The sequence below is a fragment of the Acinonyx jubatus genome, chromosome A2 (assembly GCF_027475565.1).
Source record: "Acinonyx jubatus isolate Ajub_Pintada_27869175 chromosome A2, VMU_Ajub_asm_v1.0, whole genome shotgun sequence".
Lineage (NCBI taxonomy): Eukaryota > Metazoa > Chordata > Mammalia > Carnivora > Felidae > Acinonyx > Acinonyx jubatus.
In genome coordinates this window covers 154,144,720-154,169,709 of record NC_069383.1, presented here as the reverse complement: position 1 = coordinate 154,169,709, position 24,990 = coordinate 154,144,720, and the positions used below count along the sequence as shown (strand labels likewise).

The 24,990-nt window shown below is 43.5% G+C and overlaps 2 protein-coding genes across 2 annotated transcripts; both read left to right on the top strand.

Moving 5' to 3' along the window:
- The first annotated feature begins 4,250 nt into the window (after window positions 1-4,250).
- LOC106987564 (olfactory receptor 24-like) lies at window positions 4,251-5,409 on the top strand. The gene has a single exon (XM_015085856.2). The coding sequence runs from the start codon at window positions 4,483-4,485 to the stop codon at window positions 5,407-5,409; it is 927 nt and encodes a 308-aa protein (XP_014941342.1). The 5' UTR covers window positions 4,251-4,482.
- Window positions 5,410-18,538: 13,129 nt separating this feature from the next.
- Window positions 18,539-19,486, top strand: LOC106987568 (olfactory receptor 10H1). The gene has a single exon (XM_015085858.2). The coding sequence runs from the start codon at window positions 18,539-18,541 to the stop codon at window positions 19,484-19,486; it is 948 nt and encodes a 315-aa protein (XP_014941344.2).
- The last annotated feature ends 5,504 nt before the right edge of the window (window positions 19,487-24,990 follow it).

The window sequence follows — 24,990 nt, the reverse complement described above, 5'->3', positions numbered from 1 at the left end:
CTTGAGACACAGGAGTTCATCATTTATTCTGTCTAATTTGTGCCTACAGGAACATTCCACATAAAATTTTAAATTAGTCAATGCAATTCATAGTAACTTGTATAAGGTAAACATGATTCAGAAAGAAACTCAGCAAACTTGTGGTAGAACAGAAATGTCTGAATCTAGAAGTGAGATCTATGTAAAGTCCTACTATAAATATCATATTTCACAGTGTGGCATTGAGAACATTCCATTTTAGCTTGGGAACAATGTATGGATTTCTATAGTTATGGATTTCTCTTCAACATTATCCTGGGGGTCCTAGACAAAACAGTACTATACCTCTCCCCCCCCCCCCCACCCAGAAAAAACCCCAAGAAACAAAAGTATTAAAATTTGGGAAAAAAGATACAAAACCATCAGTTTTCACACACGATACCCTTGTTTTCACAGAGACACCAAGGCTGCTGCTCACACCTTTAGAATTTAGAAGTGTGTGCCAAATTTTCTGCATTCAGAGTCGGTATAGAGATTGTGTTTTATGAGCCAAGAGCAAATCGATAGACAAAGAAATATTTGGAAAATATCACACCATTGCACAAAAACGTTAAGTGACCTTCAGAACCACAGACATTCCGATGTCTTTAAGCGAAAAATTAGAGACTATGCATGAAGACACAGGCACTCACTATAGCAGAAATGATGGGATATTGCATGTTTAGTGTGGCTCTACCCACATAACAAATACTTAATACATTATAACCATTATTGGTAATAAGATATTTAAAAGTTTCATCATGGAAAACATTGAGTACCACACCTTCCTCTGTCAACCAAGAGGGATGAATCTGAAAAAAGCCACTATTCTTGGGACCATTTTCCCACAGAGGCACGCTCTCTAGACTCAGAGGCACGCTAGGGAGGATGAGCTAGTTTTATTCCCTCTAACAAGATTCTCTGGGGATCACGCCTCAGGAGGTCAGAGAGTCTGGTATAAACCTGTTGGTGGTGCCCCTGCTTTGGCTCCCAGAGAAAACATGCTCCTCCTCTACAGTCAGAAGACAATGTGGAGGCAGCAGTGGCCCCTCCTCCCTGGAAACACAACACCCATGGGCTGAGAGGTCCTGGGATCTGCCAGAGGTACAGCAGCCACTGGTCAAGTAAGTGTGTCAAGAAGACAAGCTGTAGAGGCATGGTCTCAGGTCTCAACTTCCTCCCTGGAACTTCTCCTCAAAGGTCAGGGAGCTGCCTGCTCAGTGTTCCCCACCAAAACTTTAGAGTGCCTGGTGTCATAGCCTCGTGGGTGGACAGGGTGTTTGAGCTGGTCAAGAGAGTGGTCAAGAGAATTCAGCCAGAGCTCAGGCTGAATTCTAACTCCATGCAGAAGTGAGGTGTGGAGCCTCAGCTGCCTGCCCCATGCACTTGTGGAGGGTTCAGCGGGGGTGCTACATGTCAAGTGGGTTAGCTCAACTGTGGATTTGCATCAAATAAGCATCATTGTCCTGCTCAAAGTTAGTCAGTTTGGGCAGGTGCTGGGGGAGGAGAGAGCAGGGGTTTCAACCTAGTTCAGCGGTCCTCAATGGAGGGCAATTTCAATCCCTTCCCAAGGGGCCTTGAGATGTTTCTTCTTGTTGCAGCTGGAGTGCAGGGGGTGCTACTGACCAGGGGTGTCGCTCAATATCCTGCAAATATACACAAGGCGGTCCCCACCACAAAAAATGATCTGGCCCCAAATGTGTGCAGACTCCAGGATGGGAATCCCTGGGCTTGAGCTGTGAAGTTGGATTGGACCCGGGTCTGCATTTCCACAGGCTCACTGGCTGCAGGGCTGTGGGAGGCGAGAGTGGCCATGGGGAGACCAGGGGATGATAGATCACCTACCTGGGAGTCTGTAGTGAACTCGCGCTGGGAATGAACCTCCTGCTTCTGCCCAAGAGATTAAGATGATGTTTAAAAGTCCACAAATTCAGAATCACTGGGATGTGAGAGGCAGGACAGGAGTGGCGGGCAGTGCCCAGCGCTTGACTTGGTTGTCCAGGTTGTGCACCCCACGGAATGCCACAGTGCAAAAAAACTCCCAGGGCCAACTTCAGCAGCTTTGGCAGGGGGATCCCATTTCAGACCTCGTGAGACGGGATTGCCTGGGGTGGGGGCGGTGTCTGGGAGTGATGTCCAGGAAACAGCAGGATAATCAAGCAGGAATTGGAAAAGATGGTGGATGCTGAGTCAGAAATTCAGAATGAATTTAATCCATTGAATAAAAAGTGTAAGTAAGTATGGAAGACAATTGAGACCGCCCTCTGCCCCCCCACCCCCGCCGCCCCATGCCCCCACACTAAGACACCTGCCACCTGTAATATAAACATTTTCTGGGGTGCCTGGGTGGGTGGCTCCGTTGGTTAACTGTCTGATTCTTGGTTTTGTCTCCGGTCATGAGTTCACAGTTTGAGAGTTCAAGCCCCGTGTTGGGCTCTGGGCTAACAGAGTGGAGCCTGCTTGCAGTTCTTTTCTGTCTGCCCCTCCTGGGCTCTCTCCCTCTCAAAATACATAAATAAACTTAAAGAACAAAACCCCAAAATAAATATTTTCATACCTCAGATGTACCCTGAACATGCCTTGCCATATGGTATGCGGATTGCAGAGTGAACAGCATGGGGGAGTCCATAGATACAAAAAACAAAAACAAAAACAAAAACAAAACACCAGCCAACCCAGATATTCACTCTTTTTCTCAGCCTTCCGTGGATAAAGATGACTGGATAGCTTTGGAGAGTCTATTGTCGTTCACAAATGTGTAATGTTGCTCCCAGGGTGAGATTTCTGCCACCCCACCCCCTTAACACCAGGCTTGGCCACTGAAATGTGGGTGGAGGTGAGAGAAGGTTGTTTCCTGGTAAAAGCTCTTTGGAGCCAGCCTACCCTTCACTTTTTCCATTGCTGTGATAACTGGCAGTGCCCCAGACACAGAGGTTTGTCTCTCTGCCTGAGTTCTGGACTGAATTCATCACGAAGCACAGCCATAGCAACCTATGATGGGCCTGCAGCCCGAGAGAGAAATAAACCTTCAGTGCTGTCAGCCACCAAGATTTGGGCGTGTATGTTGCTGGAGTGTACCTTAGCCTAAGTGGACTCAGAGTCAGTGGGCTGCCCAGGGTCCGGGTAATGCAAGCAGTGCCTGGGACATGGGGCCAGAATTTGTGGGCAAATAAAGATTGTCTCCAACACTGACGCTAAGAAGCATAAAATGAATGAAATTAGCTCCCTTTGGAAATAACCTGCACCAAGATATAATTAATCTGCGCATGCTCTTACAGCCTGACAATGAGACTGATGGAAAAGATACGTGTCCTTTGTAACATTTTAGAGTGTGCCTTTAAAAGAAGCTTCTGTAGAGCTCCACACGAATTGTCTCATTTACTCCTCCCAAGAAACCGAGGCTGTGGGAGTGTCTGTCACTGGCTAACACAGCCAATGAGTGTCAGAGATGGTATTCAAACAGGGTCTGTTGGAACCCTTGCTCTCGGCCACTAAGAGGTCTTAAAATTCATGAGGTTCAGCATTTTCTGTATTCACCCACCACATCTTCACAACTATGTGGAGCAGGTACTATTATTAGCCTCATTTTAAAGATGAGAAAACTAAGGCACAGAGAAGTTAAGTAACTTGCCTAACTCACACAGCTGGTAAGAGGCAGAGCTAAGATTTAACCCTAGGCTGTCTGCCTTCAGAATTGATGCCCTTACTCACAATTGAAAATATATTAAAAATGAATGAAAAAATAAAAAAGAAATAAAAAAATATTTTCATTTTAATTTTTTAAGTCTATTTATTTATATTGAGAGAGACAGAGAGAGCATGAGCTGGGGAGGGGCAGAGAGAGGAAGAGAGGAAGAATCCCAAGCAGGCTCCATGCGCAGACCCCGACACAGGGCTCGAACACATGAACTGTGAGATCATGACCTGAACCGAAGTCAAGAGTTGGATGTCCAAGTGACCAGGTGCCCTTATTTTTAGTATTTTTTAAACAAGTCTTGGAAATAGTAAGTATTTTATTTAGGCTATTTATTTGGTTTATTTCTTCCCCCTATCTTTCATGAGTCATAATTGGCAGGTAAAAATGTATATAATTAGGGTATACAACTTGATACTTTGATATGTGCCTAACTGTGAAATAGTCACCACGATCAAGCTAATTAACATATATCACTCTTTATCTTGATAGCATCACTGGAAATTCCCAGTAATAAAAATAACTGTCCACATTACATGTTAGGTATGGATTTAAGGCCCTTGTACACAGTTTTATCACTTAATCCTTGTAATGATCCTAAGAGGTTAGAATTATTAGTTCCTTAAGCACATGAGGAAACAGGCTCAGAGAGGTTAGTGAGAGGAACCCTGAAGGCTGGGTGGGAAGGCCAGTAAGGCGATGATCCATTTCTTCCTCCAGAGTCCACTCACTGTTGACGCCCTTGTTTCTGGCCTCAGAACTGCCCGGATATGGAGAATCAGACACGAGTCTTCGAATTCATCCTCCTCGGCCTCTCCGAGCAGCCCCTACAGCAGCAGGTGCTCATTGGTATGTCCTGCAGCCTGTATCTGATCGGATGCATGGGGAATCTGCTCACCATCCTGGCCATCCTCTTGGACCCTCACCTCCACAGCCCCATGTACTTCTTCCTCAGCAACTTGTCTCTTCTGGACATCTGTTTTACCTCCACCACCGTCCCCAAGATGCTGGTGAACTATCTGTGCAGACACAGCACCATCTCCCCCCAGGCTTGCCTGGCCCAGATGTATTTCTTCATTGCCTTTGGGGCAGCGGAAAGCATCCTTCTCTCAGTCATGGCTTATGACCGCTACCTGGCCATCTGCTGCCCGCTGCACTACATGACGATCATGAACGCCCTTCGTTGTGCCTTGCTAGTGACTGTGCCCTGGACCTCAGCAAACCTCATCTCCATGGTCCATACCATCCTGATGACCCGCTTGTCCTTTTGCACCAATAGGATCCCACACTTTTTCTGTGACATTAATGCCTTGATCAAGCTTTCCTGTTCCAACGCGCAAGTCAACAAGATGTTGATGCTGGTCCTTGGGGGTTCGGTGGTTCTGATGTCTTTTGTGTGTATCATGGCCTCTTATACACCTATTGCTGTGGCTGTGTGGAAGGTGCCCTCAGCCCAGGGGAAGTGGAAAGCTTTCTCTACCTGTAGCTCTCACCTTTGTGTCATCTCTCTCTTCTATGGGACTATTATTGGGGTCTACTTCAACCCTGCATCCACACACACCACCCAGAGGGACATGGTAGCCACAGTGATGTACACCATGGTCACCCCCATGCTGAACCCCTTCATCTACAGCCTTCGGAACCGCGATCTGAAGAGTGCCCTCAGGAAACTTCTCAAAGGAAACCACTTGGCTTAGCCTCTTTGAAGACTCTTTTTAGACCCAATTCCTTTTGAAATAAACTAATTTTTTCCCAATTTTTGAACTCAGGGTGTTTTTTCCCCTTTTTTATTTTTTATATTAAATTTTTTTTAATGCTTTATTTATTTTTGAGAAAGAGAGAGACAGAGTGTGAGCAGGGAAGAGGCAGAGAGAGAGAGGGAGGCACAGAATCTCAAGCAGGCTCTAGGCTCTGAGCTGTCAGCACAGAGCCCGACGTGGAGCTTGAACCCATGAACTGTGAGATCATGACCTCAGCTGAAGTTGGACACTTAACCCACTGAGCCACCCAGGCGCCCCATTTCCCCCTTTTTTTTTAAAGGTAGAAACCAAGTTTTATTCTTCATTCTTCATGTAAGCATTTTATTTTATTCTTCATTCTTCATGTAAGCATTTTATTTTTTGTTGAATTATTTGACATAGAACATTATGTAAATTGAGGTTGTACATGTTCATTCAATACATTTATATATTGTAATATGATTGCCAGTATAGCAATATTTAGCACCTCTATCACATTACATAATTACCCTTTCTTGTTAATGGCTGAGATAATTAAGTAGTCTTTTAGCAAGTTTGATGATTGTAGTATAGGATTGTCTATATTCATTACACTGTGCATTAGACCTGTCTTATTTACCACTCATTGCAAGTTTGTACTCTTAAACAACACCAGTCTTATCCCTGCACCCTCCCTCCCCTGGCAACCACCACTCTATTTTTTCTAGATTCCAAGTGTAAGTAATATTGCACAGTGCATGTTTTTCTCTGACTTATCTCACTTAGCATAATGTACTCACGTCCATCCATGTTGTCACAAACGGCAGGATATCTTCCTATCTCACAGCTGAATTATATTCGTGTGTGTGTGTGTGTGTGTGTGTGTGTGTGTGTGTGTCTATCACCTTTTTTACCCACTCATCCCTTGATGGGCATTTAGGTTGTTTCCATATCTTGGCTATTGTGAATGATGATGCACTAAATAAAGGAGTGCGTATATCTCTTCAAGATTCTGTTTTCACTTCTTTTGGGTATATACCCAGAAGTGGAATTGCTGGATTGTAGAGTAGACCTGTTTTTAATTTTTGAGGAACCTCCATGTTGTTTTCCATAGTGGTTGGACCAATTTACATTCCCACCAACAGTGCACCAGGGTTCGCTCTTCACTACATCCTCCCTGACACCTGTTGTCTTTTGTCTTTTGAGGTGGTATCTCATTGTGGTTTTGACTTACATTTCCCTGATGTTGAGCATCCTCTCGTGTGCTTGTTGGCCAATTTGATGTCCTCTTTGGAAAAATATCTATTTAGTTTGCCCCCCCTCCCATTTAAGTTGGATTGTTTGTGTTTTTGTCATTAAGTTGTATGAGTTCTTTACATATTTTGGGTTAACGTTTATCCAATATACGGTTTGCAAAAATTTTCTCCCAATTTTTTGATTGTCTTTTCATTCTGTCAATTGTTTCTTTTCCTGTGCAGAAGTCTTTGAGTTTGCTGATTTTTGCTTTTGCTGTTTATGCTTTTGGTGTCATATCCAAGAAATCATTGCCGAGACCCATGTTGAGGGGCTTCTTCTAAGAGTTTTATGGTATTGAGTCTTATGCTTAAGTCTTTGATCCATTTCAAGTTAATTTTTGTGAGTGGTGTGAAATAGAGTTCCCATTTCATTGCTTTGTGTGGCTTATCCAGTTTCCACACACCATCTGTTGAAGAGAGTATCCTGTCTCCATTGGATGTTTTTGGCTCCCTTGTTGAATTTTAGTTGAAATTAAAAGCTTTTCATGGTGTTTTTTCTTGGTTCACAGACACAACATTAAAAAATTAAAAAAAGTATCCCCTTACAAATTTTTGTTAATGTTTATTTTTGAGAGACAGAGAGAGAGAGAGAGAGAATGAGCAGGGGAGGGGCAGAGAGAGAGAGAGAGAGAGAATCCGAAGCAGGATCCAGGCTCTGAGCTGTCAGCACAGAGCCCGAAGCAGGGCTCAAACTCATGAACCGTGAGATCATGACCTGAGCTGAAGTCGGACACACCCAGGTGCCCATAAAAAAGGTATCCCCTTTTTCATTCCTTCAATCCTTTTGATGACACCCTGAGAATATTTTGATTTGATGTTACTATGCCTACAACACTTTCCCCATGACATCCCTTTGGAAAGTGAGAAGGAGGGTCTTTGGCTCAGAGCCTTCAGCAGGCAACAGTAGCTAGCTAGAATTTAAACAATATTCTTTAATTTTTAAGATGTTCTCTTTTTACTCTTATCTTCTGTATCAGTTGGGGTTCAGGTGGGAAAAGATAAAGTGTGCTCTCGCTTGCACACTTATTTATGTCCGATAGTTTGGGTTTTCTATGTACAATAGTGATCTATTAGGTTCTAATGAAGAACTTTAAAGGCTTAACAACATTCAGTAGAAAAAGCCCTACCAAGTAAATAAAAGCATTGCTAGTACCTGGATGTACTTTGACTCAAATAACAGGAATGGGAGATACTGGATCAGACAGATTGCACGTGCTGAGTCAAGAGCAAAACACTGGGATTTCATGATGGTGGGGCACTGGCTTTAAAACCTGACAGACTTGGGTTCAAATTCCCCACTCCCTCATGAATAGGTTGAATGTCTCTTATCTGCTCACTTTCCCTTTGAGTGTGAGTTTTCTTCTTCATGGAGTGCAGGCTGTTCAATATCCCTTCTAGCCTGTTGCTGTAAGTCAATTAGCTTCACATCTCAGCACTACTGTTTTCTCACCTGTAAACTGAAGTTAGTAATGGTTCCCCTCTCTCCAGGTGGTCATGAGAATTCTATAAAAAAAAACATAAATCACTTATCAAAGGACTCCGTGCATAATAAGCATTGGACCAATCAGACTTCTGTGGCTCAAAAAAGATAGACATCACAATTTTAAAAAGCTAAAAATGTATTTTAAATGAACTATCCTTGATCGTCATCAGCAGTGTTTTTTTTTTCAAACAAGAGTTGCAAAGTTATTTGCAGAACTGATTTTTAAATGGTTTCAACTCTTTTCTTTCTTTCTTTCTTTCTTTTTTTCTTTCTTTCTTTCTTTCATTCTTGGAGAGAGGGTGCAAGTGAATGAATAGGGGAGGGGCAGAGGGAGAAGGAGAGAGGATCCCAACCAGCTTCATGCCCAGTGTAGAGCCCAAAATGGGGCTCGATGCCACAACCCTGGTATTATGATGTGAGCTGAAACCAAGAGTCAGACATTCAACTGACTGAGCCACCTAGGCACCCCTCAACTCTTTTCTAATGGAGCCAGAAGACACTGAAAAAAAAAACCAACAACCCAGAATTTGAGGCTTTGTCAATTCATGAAGAGTAACAGGATTCAGGATGGAAGAAAACATCAACATTGTAAAATCAAAGATTGTGTGGTGTTTCTGAGAATTATTGCCCACCTTTGTGCCAGATAGAGATATAAAGTGTTTATTTTTAAAGAGAAGACTTACAGAAAGAAACAAGAAAAGACTCCTTGACTGTATCTTTTGTTACTTTGTTTTTACTTTTGAGTTAATCCTTTCAACAAGTCCTATGTATCTGCTGATGTTTTGTGTTTATCACCTTACCAGACTTTGGAAAACAAAAGTCTTGCCAGAACTGAACTTTGGTGAACAAATCCCATCCACTTACCTTCTGGATTTCTTTAGGGTAATGATCTTCCTTCTATTTATTCCCAAATCTCTGTCTCTCAGTGAACCTCTTCCCTGCCTCCTGCCTCTGGGTTCACCTCCACTGGTACGTTAGCATTTGCCAGTTTCCGTATTATAAATCTTGCCCCTTGGCTGAAGTACTCATAGAGATGCACAGTGGCATGCCATTACATCCTAATTCCACAATACACATACAATAGTCATGAAGAGCCCCAAGAGTACAGATAATAGTGAAGTGAAATAAAATAATTGGGAAGTAATGGCTTTTGAACGGTTATTACTATTTTAGAGTTTAGGTTCTAGATTTTATTACTTTTTGACTTGCTCAATCTTTAAGCAAATTATCTCTAAGAACTTCCAATACTTTCAGATAGAAGGCTCGGTCTCATAATTTGTAGTAATTTGTAGTTTCATAAGACCGTCATCCTTTGGTTTCAGTGCTAAGAACATCAAGTTAACCTCCCCAACAGTGACAGATGTAAGAAGAGGGGCTCAGTCCCAGATTACCCTCATTTATTTAATTTTAAGTTCAGATAGTTTACTTTTAATGACAGCTGTGTTTAACAACTGGCTCACAAAATTCCTGAAAATTTAACAACTGGCTCTTGTGAGGGGGCTTGGGCTGCCTCCAGCACGTCGCTGAACATCTCCCTCTGACCCATATCCTCCAGTCATCTGATCATGTCACTTTCATGATTAAAACTCTGGGTTGACTCCCCCAGACTTCAAGAGGAAGCCATAGCTCCTTAGACCAACACCCCACCTGTGACACTCTGCCCCCTCTCCTCTGATTGGATGAATTCTTCTCATGCTTTAAGATTCTGGATGCTGGAGCTTTCCTGGTCCTGGCCCCACTGCATGCTGGCTCAGCATCCATCACAGCATATTAGGACCGTAGCTCTCATAATTTTGTCTTCCTCATCAGACTGTGTACTCCACAGAAGAAGGCATCTGGCTTCCTTCATCTTTGCATCTTGGTGTCACGTACATAGTAAGTGCTCAATAAATATTTGCATATTTCTGACTTAGTGTGAGCATGTCTTTAAACCCAGACTAGTTCTTTTATGCGTTGCTGCAATAGGTAAGATGCGAATTGTTCAAGTCAAAGTTCTTCCTTCTATCCTAATCATTCCCAAGTTTTAAAATTCCTCCAAAAATTTTAAGGCCATAATTGTTCACATACTTTCATGCTTTACTTCTATAGACCCTTCCAATATGTCTAAATACCCTGGGATTCATTTTTTTGAATTAACATATTTTTCCTCTCTCTCTCTTTTTTTTTTTTTTTTTTTAGTTTGAGAGAGACAGAGAGCATGAAGGGGGAGGGATGGGATGGGGAGAGAATCTTACGCAGGCTCCAGGAGCCTGATGTGGGGCTCTATCCTATGATCCTGGGATCATGACCTGAGCTGAAATCAAGAGTTGGATGCTCAACTGATTGAGCCATCCAGGTGCCCCTGAGTTAACATATTAATATCCTTTGACAAATACAAATACCAGCCCATTACACCAAAGACAACCATTCATACTTTGGTATAAATCAGTGTGGTGAAAAGTCATGGCCTTGAGGGACTAGGACACCAGAAAAGAAGTGTTGGTGGGGAAGGAGAATTGGGAAGTGGACGTATTAGATGCTGCGATATGGAGAAAGCACAGATCTGGTGCACCCCCACCCCCACCCTCATAGAACAGAGGATTGGCTGGGCCCACTGGGCTTTCATGAAGGTAGGAGCCATGTCAAGAATCAGAAGTTCCAGGGTCGCCTAGATGGCTCAGTCGGGTAGGCGTCCGACTTTGGCTCAGGTCATGATCTCACAGTTCATGGGTTCGAGACTCATGTCGGGCTCTGTGCTCATAGCTTGGAGCCTGAAGCCTGCTTCAGATTCTGTGTCTCCCTCTCTCTCTGCCCCTCACCCCCTCGCACTCTGTCTTTCTCTCTCAAAAATAAATAAATATTTTTTAAAAAGTTAAAAAAAAAAAAAAAAAGAACCATAAGTTCCACAAAGGAGAAAGCAAGACCAAAGAGAAGCAGGAAAGGAACAAAACACTGCCTAGAACCTTTTTTACGTTCTTCCCTCTGTGCCAAAGGTGTGGGTCAAGGATATGCCAGGTAGACTTAAAGGTATAACAGACAGGTAACAGAAGGGAATGCAGCATTTATTCCTAAACGGTTTTGCTTAGGTCCGCCCCTGACGGCAGACTCTGCAATTGACAATGGCATGTATTCAGTGAACACTTACTATGTGAAGCACCGTGGTACGGGCTGGACACACCTGGTGAACAGAGCAGGCCCGATCTTGTGCATAGGATAGATGACAAGCTGATAAGGCATTTGTAAATACAGACAGATCAGTGATGGGGAAATTATGAGGGCATTCTGGAAACTCAAGGGGCCAAATGACCCAGATCAGAGAGTGTGGAAGGCTTCCAGGGGGTGGAACATCTACTGTCTAACTTGAGGCCCAAAAGACGAGTAGAAATGAGCCAGGAAAACAAATGATGGGGAAATCCAAGTGTCTTGGTTACCGCCTTTGGTTTGTTCTCTTCTTACCACTGAGATGCCCTTCTCATCTTTCTCTTGTTCCCAGTATCAACTATTAGTCTCCCTGAGTCACTCCTCTCTGTTTTTCTCATGACAGTGGAGACTCCCTTTGTTGAGAACCTGCTGTGGGTCGCATACAATGCTTTAGGGTTTTATAGGCAGAGCTCATTCAACGCCCTTACTAGGGGGTACGGCTTCACAATCCTGATTGCACAGATGGGAAACTGAGGCAAAGAGAAGCTGGCTGAGACAATTACTCAGAGTCTGCATCCAGCTTGTATTAGCTTGCTAGTGCTTCCATAACAAAGTACGGCAGACTGGGTGTGTTGGATAACAGAAATTTAGTTTCTTACCGTTCTGGAGGCTTACTGTTCTGGAAAGGTGTTTGTTTTTTTTTTTTTCCTCCTGAGGCCTCTCTCCATGGCTGATAAATGCCATCTTCTCCCTGTGTGTTCACGTGGTCTTTCCTCTCTATCTGTGTTCAAGTTCCCTCTTTATAAGGACTCCATTTATATTGAATTAGGGTCTACCCATATGACTTCATTTTGCCTTAACCACTTCTTTAAAGATCCTATCTCCAAATATAGTCACATTCTGATGTACTGGGGGTCAAGACTTGAACATGTGAGTTCTGGGAGGACACAGCTCCCAATATAGCCTTCAAGTGGAGCCAGCCCAAAACGAAGTCTCCAAGCTGACAGATCTGAACAAGCCCGTCTCTTCCAAGGTACAGGGAATGAGGTCTTTTGAGTATGACTAGTCCTATGAGTAAGAACCACCTGTTGCCGGATTCTTGCCCTCCCCACTCACACAGGGATCTGTGGCCATGCCACAGATGTTCTGGACTCGCCAGAAAAAGGTTGGCAATTATTCCCCACCCCAGTCTCGTTGTCAGCAGAGACTGTATACCTTTTGTAATGAAAGCCCTAGTCTTCTAGACGATAATGATCGGTGAAAGTTGCAACCACTCCGTGAAAGGAAAGGCCAGACACACATCAGAACCCACTGATCAATCCTAGTGCCACTAAAAGTGTGTCTGTCGGACGTTACACTCCTGATATCATGCAACAGAGAACACACAACACCCCTTATGAAGTAATGTTGCCTAAAAATTAGAAACTGAATCCAATCAAGCTTCAACCTTTAGCCACTAATAGTTTATGACAGGAAATACAGCAGATAGAGTTTGAGTCTGCCAGGAAGGGACAGAGGGCATTAAAAGTGAGGCCTACTGCACCCAGATTTACAGAACTGAAAGAATCAAGCAATCTACCTAATGGTGAAATATGGAAAGATTCTCATTAACATCAGAAATGATAAGAATGCCTACTCTCAATATATACCTATATTGAATCCTTATGTTGTACACCTGAAACGAATATAATGTCACACCCTGGTGGAGGATATTGATAATGGGAGAGTCTATGCATGTGCATGGCAGGGGGTTTATAGGAAATCTCTGTACCTCCCTTTTAATTTTGCTAAGAACCTCAAGCTGCTCTAAAAAAAAAAAAAAGTCCCAAACAGTAAGTTAAAACCCAACCTGAAATGTTTTCACAATATTTTTTGGTAGATTAAAGTTTGAGAGGCTGGCAAACTTTCTCTGTAAATGGACAGACAGTAAATATTTTCAACTTTGCAGGCCACACTATCTCTGTCACAACTACTTAATTCTGCCCCCAGAGCACAAAAATAGCCATGGTTGATGAATGGGCATGGCTGTGTTCCAATAAAACTTCATTTATAGAAACAGAAAATCTATGACAGTAGTTTTTCAACCCTAAAACTATAGTGTAAAAGCATTAGAAGAAACCAAGGAGAATGTTCCTGACAGGAACAGTAGTAAGGCACAAGAAACAGAAGGCAAAGGAAAAAGATTGGTAGACAAAATTAGTGTTTAGAATCTCTTCAAAAATGCCCGTAAATGAATAAGAGGAAGACAATCCAGCAGTAAAATGAAGAAAGGCTTTGGAAAGATATATTAAAAGGAGGAAACTCATATGGTTAGTAACCAATGGAGATTTTTTCAACACCACTAGTTATTAGGGGAATGCAAATTAAAAAAAAATTTAATACTTATTTATTTTTGAGAGACAGAGAGAGACAGAGCGCAAGTAGGGGAGGGGCAGAAAGAGGGAGACACAGAATCCGAAGCAGTCTCCAGGCTCTGAGCTGTCAGCACAGAGCCTGACACAGGGCTTGAACCCACGAACCGTGAGATCATGACCTGAGCAGAAGAATCCACGAACCGTGAGATCATGACCTGAGCCGAAGTTGGACTCTTAACCAACTGAGCCACCCAGCTGCTTCTAGGGGAATACAAATTAAAGCCTCAATGGAAGACCACTTGGCAACCATATTGGCAAAATTAAGTTTTACATGATCAAGCATTAGTGAGGGTGTGGGGAAATAAATCCTCTGACACACAGGTGCTGGGAGCATGAATTAGCACAGCCACTTGGGAGTTTAATTTGGCAATTCTTCTTAAATTTGAGAATCATATTTTCTATGCCCTGATCATCTCACTACTTAATTTGTATCTGATAGTGCCTGTGGATAGTAGATGACATACAAAGGTATGTATTGCATTCTTCCTAATAAAGGTGAAAAATTGTAAGCAGCTGAGGTGCTTATCAGTTAAACATACACTGTGCATATTCATAAAATTGAATATTAAACTGATTTTATAAAAATGGGGTGGTTCTATAGCAGTGGTTCTCACCTAGGGGCGATTTTGACACTGTCTGGAGACATTTTTGTTGTAATTGGGGTGGGGAGGCTATTGGCATCTAGCAGGTAGAGACTTTGGGTGATGATGTAAAACTTCCTGCAATGTACAGGACAACCCCCACCACAATGAATGGCCCAACCCCAAATGTCAATACTGCCAGGGACCGGAGACCTTGGTCTCTATAAACTAACATGGATTTCACTTAACAATGCTGAGGAAAAACAAAAACAAAAACAAACAACAACAACAAAAACACACAAGTGACAGAAAGATATCTATCTTAAACCATAGCAAAAACTCATAAGAGTAATCTTATGGATTTGTGTTTGTTCACATGGTCACATGCATACAAAGGTCTGGAAAGATGCCCATCAAATTCGTCATCATGATTGAATGGGTGGCCATTGCATGACTTTTAGCCTTATTTGTGGCATTTCAATTATTTAATAAGGAGATACAAATAGTTGTGGGTTTTTTGGTGTTTTAAATCCTTAAAAAAGACATTTAATTGGGCAAATGACCTGGATAGGGAAAGAAAGATGAAGATCAAGAGGGCACGTTAGGCAGGCTCTTTGGCCCCAGTGGGCCATGGCAGGGTTACTCTCCTGTCAACATCAGAAGCCAGGGCCCCAAATTCCAAATTTGCAGAGAATTAGACTCTACTTGAGTCCCTGAGAAGCTCAGGTAATTGACTTACTCCTGGCAGGCAGGGAGGGAAGGAAAGTGAGGACATACTCTCTCTGAGGTTGCCCCCTCCCTTATAGGGTCCCAAGGGGTTCCAGCATCCCTGTAGCAGAGGCAGAGGCAGTAGGACCACAGTGAGAGAAGGTAGCAGGTGGGAGCCGAGGCGGCATAAATAATGGTGGTCATGCTCAGGTAAGCTCCCCTGCCTGGCTGGCAGGCTCAGAGTGGAAACTCCTTGCCTTGCCACCCAGCCCTCACCTATACAACCCTTATCTTCAGAGAAACACTAACTCAGGACCTCCTGCTGGAGTGAGTCAGAGACAGATGCAGAGCCTTGACCCCAGGTGAGTCACCTTCCCCACGTTCCACCTGGATAGGAGAGACCTGTGGAACCAGCATCTGTCCTAGACTCAGCGAAGCTACCGTGTTTACATAATCCTTTGTACAGTTTGAGTCTATGGCATGTGGGCAGCAGGTGGGGTTCCTCTTCCTAGCTTCAAGGCAGTGGGATGATTCCTCCACAGGCATTATCTTTTTTTGGAGCTCACATTGCCTTACGAGGGAGGCTCATCGGTAGGTGAGAAACTGAGGCTCAGAGACAGAAGAGCTGCCACTCAAAGTTAGCCAGGATACCTGTCTGGCTTTTCACCTCTCTCCTCTCTGTTCTGCCCAGAAACAAATAGTAAAGGACCAGGGAGAGGCAGAGAAAAGACAGAGATAGGAGGATTCAGGATTGAGAGGCTCCTCCAGCCACCTCCGGGAGTGTAAACAATCAGGGAGGTCCTAGGGACAGATGGAGTGATGGTGAGGAGTTAAGGATGAAAAGAGGGAGAGACAAGGCAGGTAGGAGATGGCTGAGGTGGGAAGGAGGATGCAGGGAAGGGAAACCAAGGAGGTTCACTAAAAGGAGACAGCCAGGATGGGGGCAGACAGGTAAGGCAAGATGGAGGTCTGAGTGACAAGAGAGACCTAGCCTGTGGTTCTCAGAAGGGGCACTTCTTTCCTCCAAGAGGCATAGTGAGATGATCAGGGCATAGGAAATATGATTCTTAAATTTAAGAAGAATTGCCAAATTAAACTCCCAAGAGGCTGTGCTAATTCATGCTTCCAGCACCTGTGTGTCAGAGGATTTATTTTTATTTATATTTATTTATTTTATTTATTTTTGCTGCCCCCAAAGTGGAGAAAGGATACGAGGGACTCCAGGGAAGGGAAACCAAGAAACTCTGGAAACTGGTGATATTTGGGGAACGCAGCCTCCAGTCACCAATGCAGTTGTTCCCTTCTTTATTTCTCACTACTAGCCTGTCAGGGCTTGATCAGGGAACTGCACCCACCTAATAGGGCACTTACTACTTTTTTCCCCTATTTTTTTTTATTGCCATAGAATACGCATAACATAAAATTTGCCGTTTTAGCCATTTTATAGCATACAGTTCAGTGCCATTAATTACATTCACAGTGTTGTGAACCAACCACCTCCGTCTGGTTCCAGAGCTTTCTCATCAACCCAAAAAGAAACCCTGTGTTCGTTAGCAGTCATTCCCCATTCTCCCTCCACAGCCCCTGGCAACCACTGATATGCTTTAAAACACCTACATAAATGAATATTCATAGCACCGCTATTCACAACAGTGAAAAAGTGGAAACAACCCAAATGTTCATTAAGCAGTGAGTAAATAGACAATATGTGGTTTATCCATACAACAGAGTACTGGTCAACCATGGAAAAGCAACCAGGTTCTCAGAATGTTACATGCTATAATGTGGGTGAGCCTCAAAAACAGTACACAGAACGAAAGAAGCCAGACCCCAAAGGCCACATACTGTATGATTTCATTTCGATGAATAGGCAAATAGAGATGGAAAGCAGATTGGGGATTTATAGCCTTTAAAACTTTATACTGCCTAATAAAAAAGATCATTTAAAAATGGTGAAGTTATTCATGAAGAGACACTGAAATCTCATGAAATTGAAGTCATTTGCTGATCACAGACTATGTACATTTGCTCACTTAGTGTGTTGATTTAATTTTTATAGGGAGCACTTGCTGGGTGTCAGGTCACATTCCAAGAATAACTGATTTATTTCTCAAAACAATGCTGAGGGAGGCAGGGGAACATGGAGGTACAGAGAGATGAAGAGACATGCTCACTTTTACACAGTTGGCAGAACAAGAATTCAGGTTGGCTCCCACGTCCCTTTGTCGGATGTCTATGTTGCATTGTCCTAGAACATACGGATGTGCCTCATGGGAGCTGGAAAACACCCAGAGTGTTACTTCTACACAGCCTCTTACCTCTGACTCCCTAAAGAGATACCTCCAGAGAAAGAATCTGATTTGTATTAAGTTAGAGATGCCTGCCGGTCCAAGGATTATAGACATGGGGTAAGGGTGTCTTGTGGTTACTGAGCTATGTGAAGAACAGGATTTATCAGAAGGCAGTAGAAGGATACAATGACAATGGCTGGAAGCTCCAGGGGAGGAATGTTTTCATTCTGGGAGGCAACCCAGAAGGATAGTGAAAGGCACAGTCTTTAGAGACAGCCAGGCATAGGTTCAAGTCTTAACTCTGCCATTTTGACAGCTTCACCTAGAGCAAGTTGCCTAACTTCCATGCACACCAATATTCTCGTGAGTCTGCTCAAGATACTCAAAATGCAGGTGATAAAAACAGCACCTCTGTTACTAGGTTAATGAAAGGGTTAAATCTTTTTTTTTTTTTAATGTTTTTTTATTTATTTTTGCGACAAAGAGAGACAGAACATGAGCAGGGGAGGGCCAGAGAGAGAGGGAGACACAGAATCGGAAGCAGGCTCCAGGCTCTGAGCTGTCAGCACAGAGCCCGATGCGGGGCTCGAACCCACAGACTGTGAGATCATGACCTGAGCCGAAGTCGGACGCCCAACCGACGAGCCACCCAGGCACCCTGAGAGGGTTAAATCTTAAGAGGCACAGAGTGGGAACTCAGTCAGTGTGTTAACCTTAAAAATAAAAACCCAGTTATTTTACCAGCAAGAGATGTGTTTATTCAGAAATAAAATGGAACCACAATCCAGCGCAAACAGGCCACCACAAAACCAAAGGCAGGTGGGGGGTGGGGGGAACAAAGGAAAGGTAGACTTTTTAAGGAGAAAAGGGGTAAGTTGGAAAGGCTGTTATAAAAAGTCCATTAGAATGAACCGAGAGCTCAAAGTATGGTGGCTTCTCACCGGGAGGGTGGGGAGTAGTAGCCAGTCCCAAGGTCAAGTCCATCTCTTCCTGTCCTTGTCAAGTTTGCAATGGACTAGGAGGGACAGGGTGTGAGCTCTCTTCCTGCCAAAACCTCTGACTGCATTTTAGTGAGGTTTCCCACTGCTAATTTTTACAAATGCCAGCTGTCATTGATCGGGGCACCCTCTTGAGCAGACCCCGGGATGGGGAAGACCTTCTCCACCAAGTAGTAGCTGAGCTCTGTCTCTCACACTTCGCCCCAGGCACAGTCTCCATGCGGAAAGGCAATTTCTCAGCAGGGACTGAATTCATCCTCGTGGGCTTCTCCACCTTCCCCCACCTTCAGATGATGTTCTTCCTGTTGTTCCTGCTCATGTACCTGTTCACGCTGCTGGGGAACCTGCTCATCATGGCCACAGTCTGGAGCGAGCGCAGCCTGCACACGCCCATGTACCTCTTCCTGTGCGCCCTGTCCACCTCCGAGATCCTCTACACCGTGGCCATCACCCCGCGCCTGCTGGCCGACCTGCTCTCCACCCGCCGCACCATCACCTGGGCGGCCTGTGCCAGCCAGATGTTTTTCTCCTTCACGTTCGGCTTCACCCACTCCTTCCTGCTTACCATCATGGGCTACGACCGCTACGTGGCCATCGGCCACCCCCTGCGCTACAATGTGCTCATGAACCCCCGTGGCTGTGCCTGCCTGGTGGCCTGGTCCTGGGTAGGTGGCTCGGTCATGGGGCTGGTGGTGACCACGGCCGTTTTCCACCTCACCTTCTGTGGACCCAATGAGATCCACCATTTTGCTTGCCACGTGCCCCCTCTCTTGAAGCTGGCCTGTGGAACTGATGTACCAGTAGTGGCCAAGGGCGTGGGGCTGGTGTGCATCATGGCCCTGCTGGGCTGCTGTCTCCTCATCCTCCTCTCCTACGCCTTCATCATGGCTGCCATCTTGAGGATCCCCTCAGCTGAGGGCCGGCACAAGGCCTTCTCCACCTGTGCGTCCCACCTCACTGTGGTCATTGTGCACTATGGCTTTGCCTCTGTCATCTATCTCAAGCCCAAGGGTCCCCAGTCTCTGGAAGGAGACACCCTGATGGGCATCACCTACACGGTCCTCACCCCCTTCCTCAGCCCCATCATCTTCAGTCTCAGGAACAAGGAACTGAAGACTGCCATGACCAAGACCTTCCTCAGAAAACTCTACCCAGAAAAAATATGATGATCAGGAAGGAATTACTTGGAAACAGCTAAGTTGGGTTACCAACTTAGAAATTGCACCCTTGAGGGGCACCTGGGTGGCTCAGTTGGTTGACCACCCGGCTCATGATCTCAGGTCAGGTCTTGATCTCAGGGTCTTGAATTCAAGCACGACATTGGGCTCCATGCTGGGCGTGGAGTCTACATTAAAAAAAAAAAAAAGAGGAAAAAGAAATGGCACCTTGTAAACATGTAATAACCTATATTTATCTGATGCTTTAAGGTTTACAAGGACCCTTGAAGGCAACATCCAAATGCACACACAATGGTTAATCAGCATCAAGAGTATATTCAGAGTGGAAAGATGTATAAGATGATGACACAGAGAAAATCAGATTTCATGATTCTCATCTGCTGCATGACATTTTATCAGGCAGCCTCAAACCTGGGATCTGTTCTTCTCCTGACAGCAGCCAGAGTGGTCTAATTAGTCCCACTACCATTAGTCCACACTGCTAGGAGAAATGGAAGATGTCAGGTCCCCACCTTCTACTAGGCAGTAATGGGTACCTCCAACATGGATTTTGTAAGGCTACAAAAAACTAAGCCAGATTATAGCCGAGGAGAGCAAATCACCCTAAATTTCAGCATTGCACAGATCTGTACAATAACAGTTAGAAACAGTAACTGAGCAGACTCACAGAAAAAGTCAAGGAAACCTCTGCATTTCAAGTGTGAATCTTGAGCAGCTGCAGGGACACAGAGAAGTCTCTATAATAAGTCCCACCATGAGATATCGCCTGCTGTGTTAGAGAGTGATGTGACACATGGGCCAGTGTGGAACTCTTTGTTGAGCCACATTGAGTTCAGAGTCCAGGATAAAGGTGTACCTCATGATCAGACCAGCTTAATGCTTCCCTGTGGCCATGAGGGGGATTTAAGGTTGGTCATACTACATAGTATTTATACTTTGTTGAAAATAAGTGTATTCAAGAGAATGACAAATACTGTATAATATCATTTATATGCAAAGCCTAAAAAGCTGAACTCATAAAAACAAAGAGTAGAATCATTGGTTACCAGGGACTGAGGGGTGAGGGAACTGGGGAGATGTTGTTTAGGGGTATAAATTTGCAACCAGTAGATATATAAGTCCTGGAGGTCTCATGCACAGCATAATGATTATAGGTGACAATATTGTATCAGTAACTTCAAAGTCCCTAAGAGGCTAGATCTTAATTGTCCCCACCACAAAAATGAAATGATAATTATGTGACATGATAGAGGTGTTAGCTAATGCTACAGTGGCAAGCATATTGCAATATATAAATGCATCAAATCAATACACTGTACACCTTAAACTTACACAATATTATGTATCGATTATATCTCATTTAAAAAAGTTTTTCTTGAGGCACCTGGCTGGTTCAGCCAGTAAAATATGTGATTCTTGATCTTGGGGTTGTGAGTTCAAACCCCATGCTAGGTGTAGAGATTACTTAAAGATGAAATTTAAAAAAAAGTTTCTTTGACAAATTTAAATTGTTTCTGAATATGAATCTATGCATTCATTTAAAAATAATAATTTATAGGGGCACCTGGGTGGCTCAGTCGGTTGAGCGTCCGACTTCAGCTCAGGTCATGATCTCACACTCGGTGAGTTAGAGCCCTACCGTTGGGCTCTGTGCTGACAGCTCGGAGCCTGGGGCCTGCTTCGAATTCTGTGTCTCCCCCTCTCGCTGCCCCCCCCCTCATGCTCTGTCTTTCTCTGTCTCAAAAATAAATAAAAACATTTAAAAAAATAAATAAAAACAATAATTTATAGTAATACTTAATGGACAGTAGGTTATAGTGATACTGTTGTGCACAACAACAGATGTAATTAAAATGTACGAGGAATGGGGTTCCTGGATGGCTCAGTCAGTTAAGCATCTGACTCTTGATTTTAGCTCAGGTCATGATCTCATTGTTTGTGGGATCAAGCCCTGCTTCAGGCTTTATGCTGACAGCGTGGAGCCTGCTTGGGATTCTCTCTCTCCCTCTGCCCCTCCCCTGCTCCCACTCTTTCTCTCTCTCAAAATAAGTAAATAAACTTTAAAAAATATTTAAAGTGCATGAACAATAAATTAAATTACCTAAAGCTAAAATAAAGAAAATGTTTATTCATGTTTATGTTGAATAATAAACTATTCATCATTTGTCCTAAAGTTGGACTCAGTCTTTCTCTATAACTCGAGTGGTAAAAATATCCCATCTTATCATGAAGTGTGAGGATGTAGGAAACAATTTCAGTCAAATGTGGGAAATCCAGACCATCCTTCTTTGCAGAATATACACTGCACTGCATGTTTCCTATTACCCCTCACGAACATTATCTCATCATAGCCACATAAGGGGATCAGGGCACATAAACACATCCATTCCCTTTGACAGAGGGGAAACTCAGGGTCAAAATGGTTGTATGACTCATCCAAGATCACACAACTTGGTAGGGCCAAGTTTCTGGTGTAGGTCTTTTGTGTATCCCGGTCCTGGCCACCCAATGCTTCACACATCTTCTTATGGTGGGTTTTGTGGGGTGCCTGTCCATGGAGGACTAGTCCACCCTCAAACCAAACACTCCACAATCCTAAGAGACTTTTAAACCACAGGCAGGCCCTCGCAACCCGCCATGCGTGAGCTTTGGGACACTGATGGATTATTTCTATAGATTCAGGTCTACTTCCTGATTTTAAAATAAGTTTCATCTTGCAGTGAATTCTTATCACACTGAGCCAAGATGCTCCTCTTCTCCAACAGCAAAGCCAATCTGGACAAGAATACAAGCTAGTCTCTTTCATTTTCTTCATTAAAGGCCAAGTTGGCCTCTGATCCTACTGGTATCTGAATAGACAGAGAACCTGGAAGGTAGTTGGTGGGCCAGTGTGAGTCAGGCCTCCAGTGTCTTATGCTAACTTATTTTGATCCCTTGGCTATCCACTTCCTGAGGTCAGGAAGTCTGTCTATCTTGCTTACCATCACACAGCATCAACATGATATTAGGAAGACATAAATTGATTAATAAATATTTCTTGGGTGGACCTATGTATTCCCTACAGTACTGAAACAAACCAGAATATTGGTTTATAATATTTACTGTAAGAAGCCTCATTGCCCTCCAAAGCAGTGGGAGATGGTGTAGGGGGAGCTGTGTTTGAGGTCAAACTGACCTGGGTTTGAACTTGCTTCCCATTTTTCCACCGAATTCAATCAATCTCTTACAGATATATTCCACATTTGTGTAAATAAAAGTATATTCAGAGAAATGAAATTTATGATTGGAAAGCATTAGATATATCCATTAGTGAAGGATTGTTAAATGAACATTTGTTCATTCATACTTGAAACACAAGGCAGTTATTGCCAACTTGACAATAAATTATATTAAAAAAACAAATAAATGACAGAAGATTAAAAAAAGAAATTTGATCCTTGGACTTCATCAATGTCCTTTCTCCCTGGGGATCCTATCCAGTATCAGGACTTTATGTACACTCTACACACAGGTGACCCCAAAATTCTTATCTTCATCCCTATCCAATAGCCTACTCAGCATCTCTACATGGATATCTAGTAGGCATCTCAAACTTAATGTGTCCAAAATCTAACTCTTAGACATTTTCATTGCCATTATCATTTTCTCTGTGTCCCTCCCTCTCTCTCTTTCTTTCTCTCTCTCTATCTCTCTCTCTCTCTCACACACACACACACACATTCTTCCACAGTCTTTCTTATCTCAGAACACAGCAACTCAATCTCAATTCCTTGAAGACATTTCTGCTCAAAAATCATAGAGCCCTTCTCTAACCACACTACACAAAATAGATACACTCCTGGCCATGTCCTATGTCTCTTGATCAGCTTTATTTGTCTGACATGTGTTTATCACCACCTGGAATATACCTGCTTATTAGACATTGTCTGTCTCTGCCCAATAGAATGTTGTTTGAGGTAGTCAGGGACCCTTGGTCCATTTTGCAAACTGCTATATGCCTACACAAAATGCGGTAAGTTCTCAAATATTTGTTGAAGACATTAAGTAAAAAGAATGATGACAAATGAACATATAACTGTGAGGTACAGTTTTTGTCTACACAATAAGATGGACAAAAAATGTTTCAAGTTTATTAACACTGTTGGAGTGGGTGTGGGGAAATTGGCTGTCACACTTTGTTGTTTGAGCTTAGGCAGGTCACTTCCCCTCTCTGAGCCTACACTGAAAGAATGTAACAGCACCTACCTTCTAAGACAGTTGTAAGATTGAAGTAAGACAATGCTTACAAAGGGTTTAGCATGGTTAGCATGGTGCCTGGCGCAATGGTAGCCACAGGAGTTAGGATGGCATTATAATTTCAAGTTTTTTTTTTTTATAAGTTTGGGATCAGAGGGAGAGGTGTGAATTGAAGCAATGACCATCTGGAGCCATCAACTTTGATGTATCCATCTTGGTTATCAGTGCTGCGGAAGGAGTAGGACCTCAGTGGAGAGGATTGGGGTCCAGCAGGGGGCACCACTGGGAGAAGGGTTGCTCCAGCTAGGCTTTCTGACCTAGCCTTTTTCTCCCAGAATCTTCTTCTCCTCCTCTCTGTGGCTCCTAGCCTCCATGCATGGTCCCCATGACTCATCACCATGGCAACAGCTAATGGGACTGGAGATAGGTGATGACACCTGGCTCTCTCAAGAGACAAAGAGGTGCTCTGAATTGCAGACAGGGCTGTGCAGTGGTTAAGTGATGAAGCAAAGTGGTGTTGGTTGAATTACATCCCATTTCTTGGCCTCAGTTTCCCATCTTTAAAATGGGTTCAATAATAATGTAGTCACCTGTTAGGATTGTTCTGAGAATTAAATAACATCATGTATGTAGGGTGATTGACGATGACTGGCATCCGATTGCACTCAATGCCAGCTTTTAAAGATCTGTTCAGTAATTATTTGCAGCTTTCAAATGTGTCTCAATTCCTGTGCTAGTTTGGGAGCACAGAGATGGGTACATTGCTATTTCCTGTTTCTAGGTGCTTGGTGGAACGACAGAGAAACATCAGGGCTCTCACCAAGATATGGACCAAGAGCTAAGGGTCACCAAAGGGGCATGACCCTCACCAGTGCCCACCAGTGGATGCTTGGAAGTTTCTGGAGAATTTTTGGTTGTTAAAGCTGAAGGAGACATATGTCACAATATCTAGTGGGCGAAGGCCAGGGATGACATTCAACACCCCACAATGCATAGAACAGACCCAACCACAAAGAATGAGCCATCCCCAAATGTCAGTCATGCCAAGGATGACAAATCTTATTGTATTTCTTCAACAAACACTTATTGAGCATCTACTGTTTGACAGGCACTTTTTTAGATGCCACTAGGGATATAATGTTAAACTCATTAGACATGACCCCTGATTTCAGTGCTTGTACTTCAGAGAGGAAGACGTGAATATTAAACAAATAACCTAATGAACATATATGATAAACTGTGATAAAAGCTAGGAG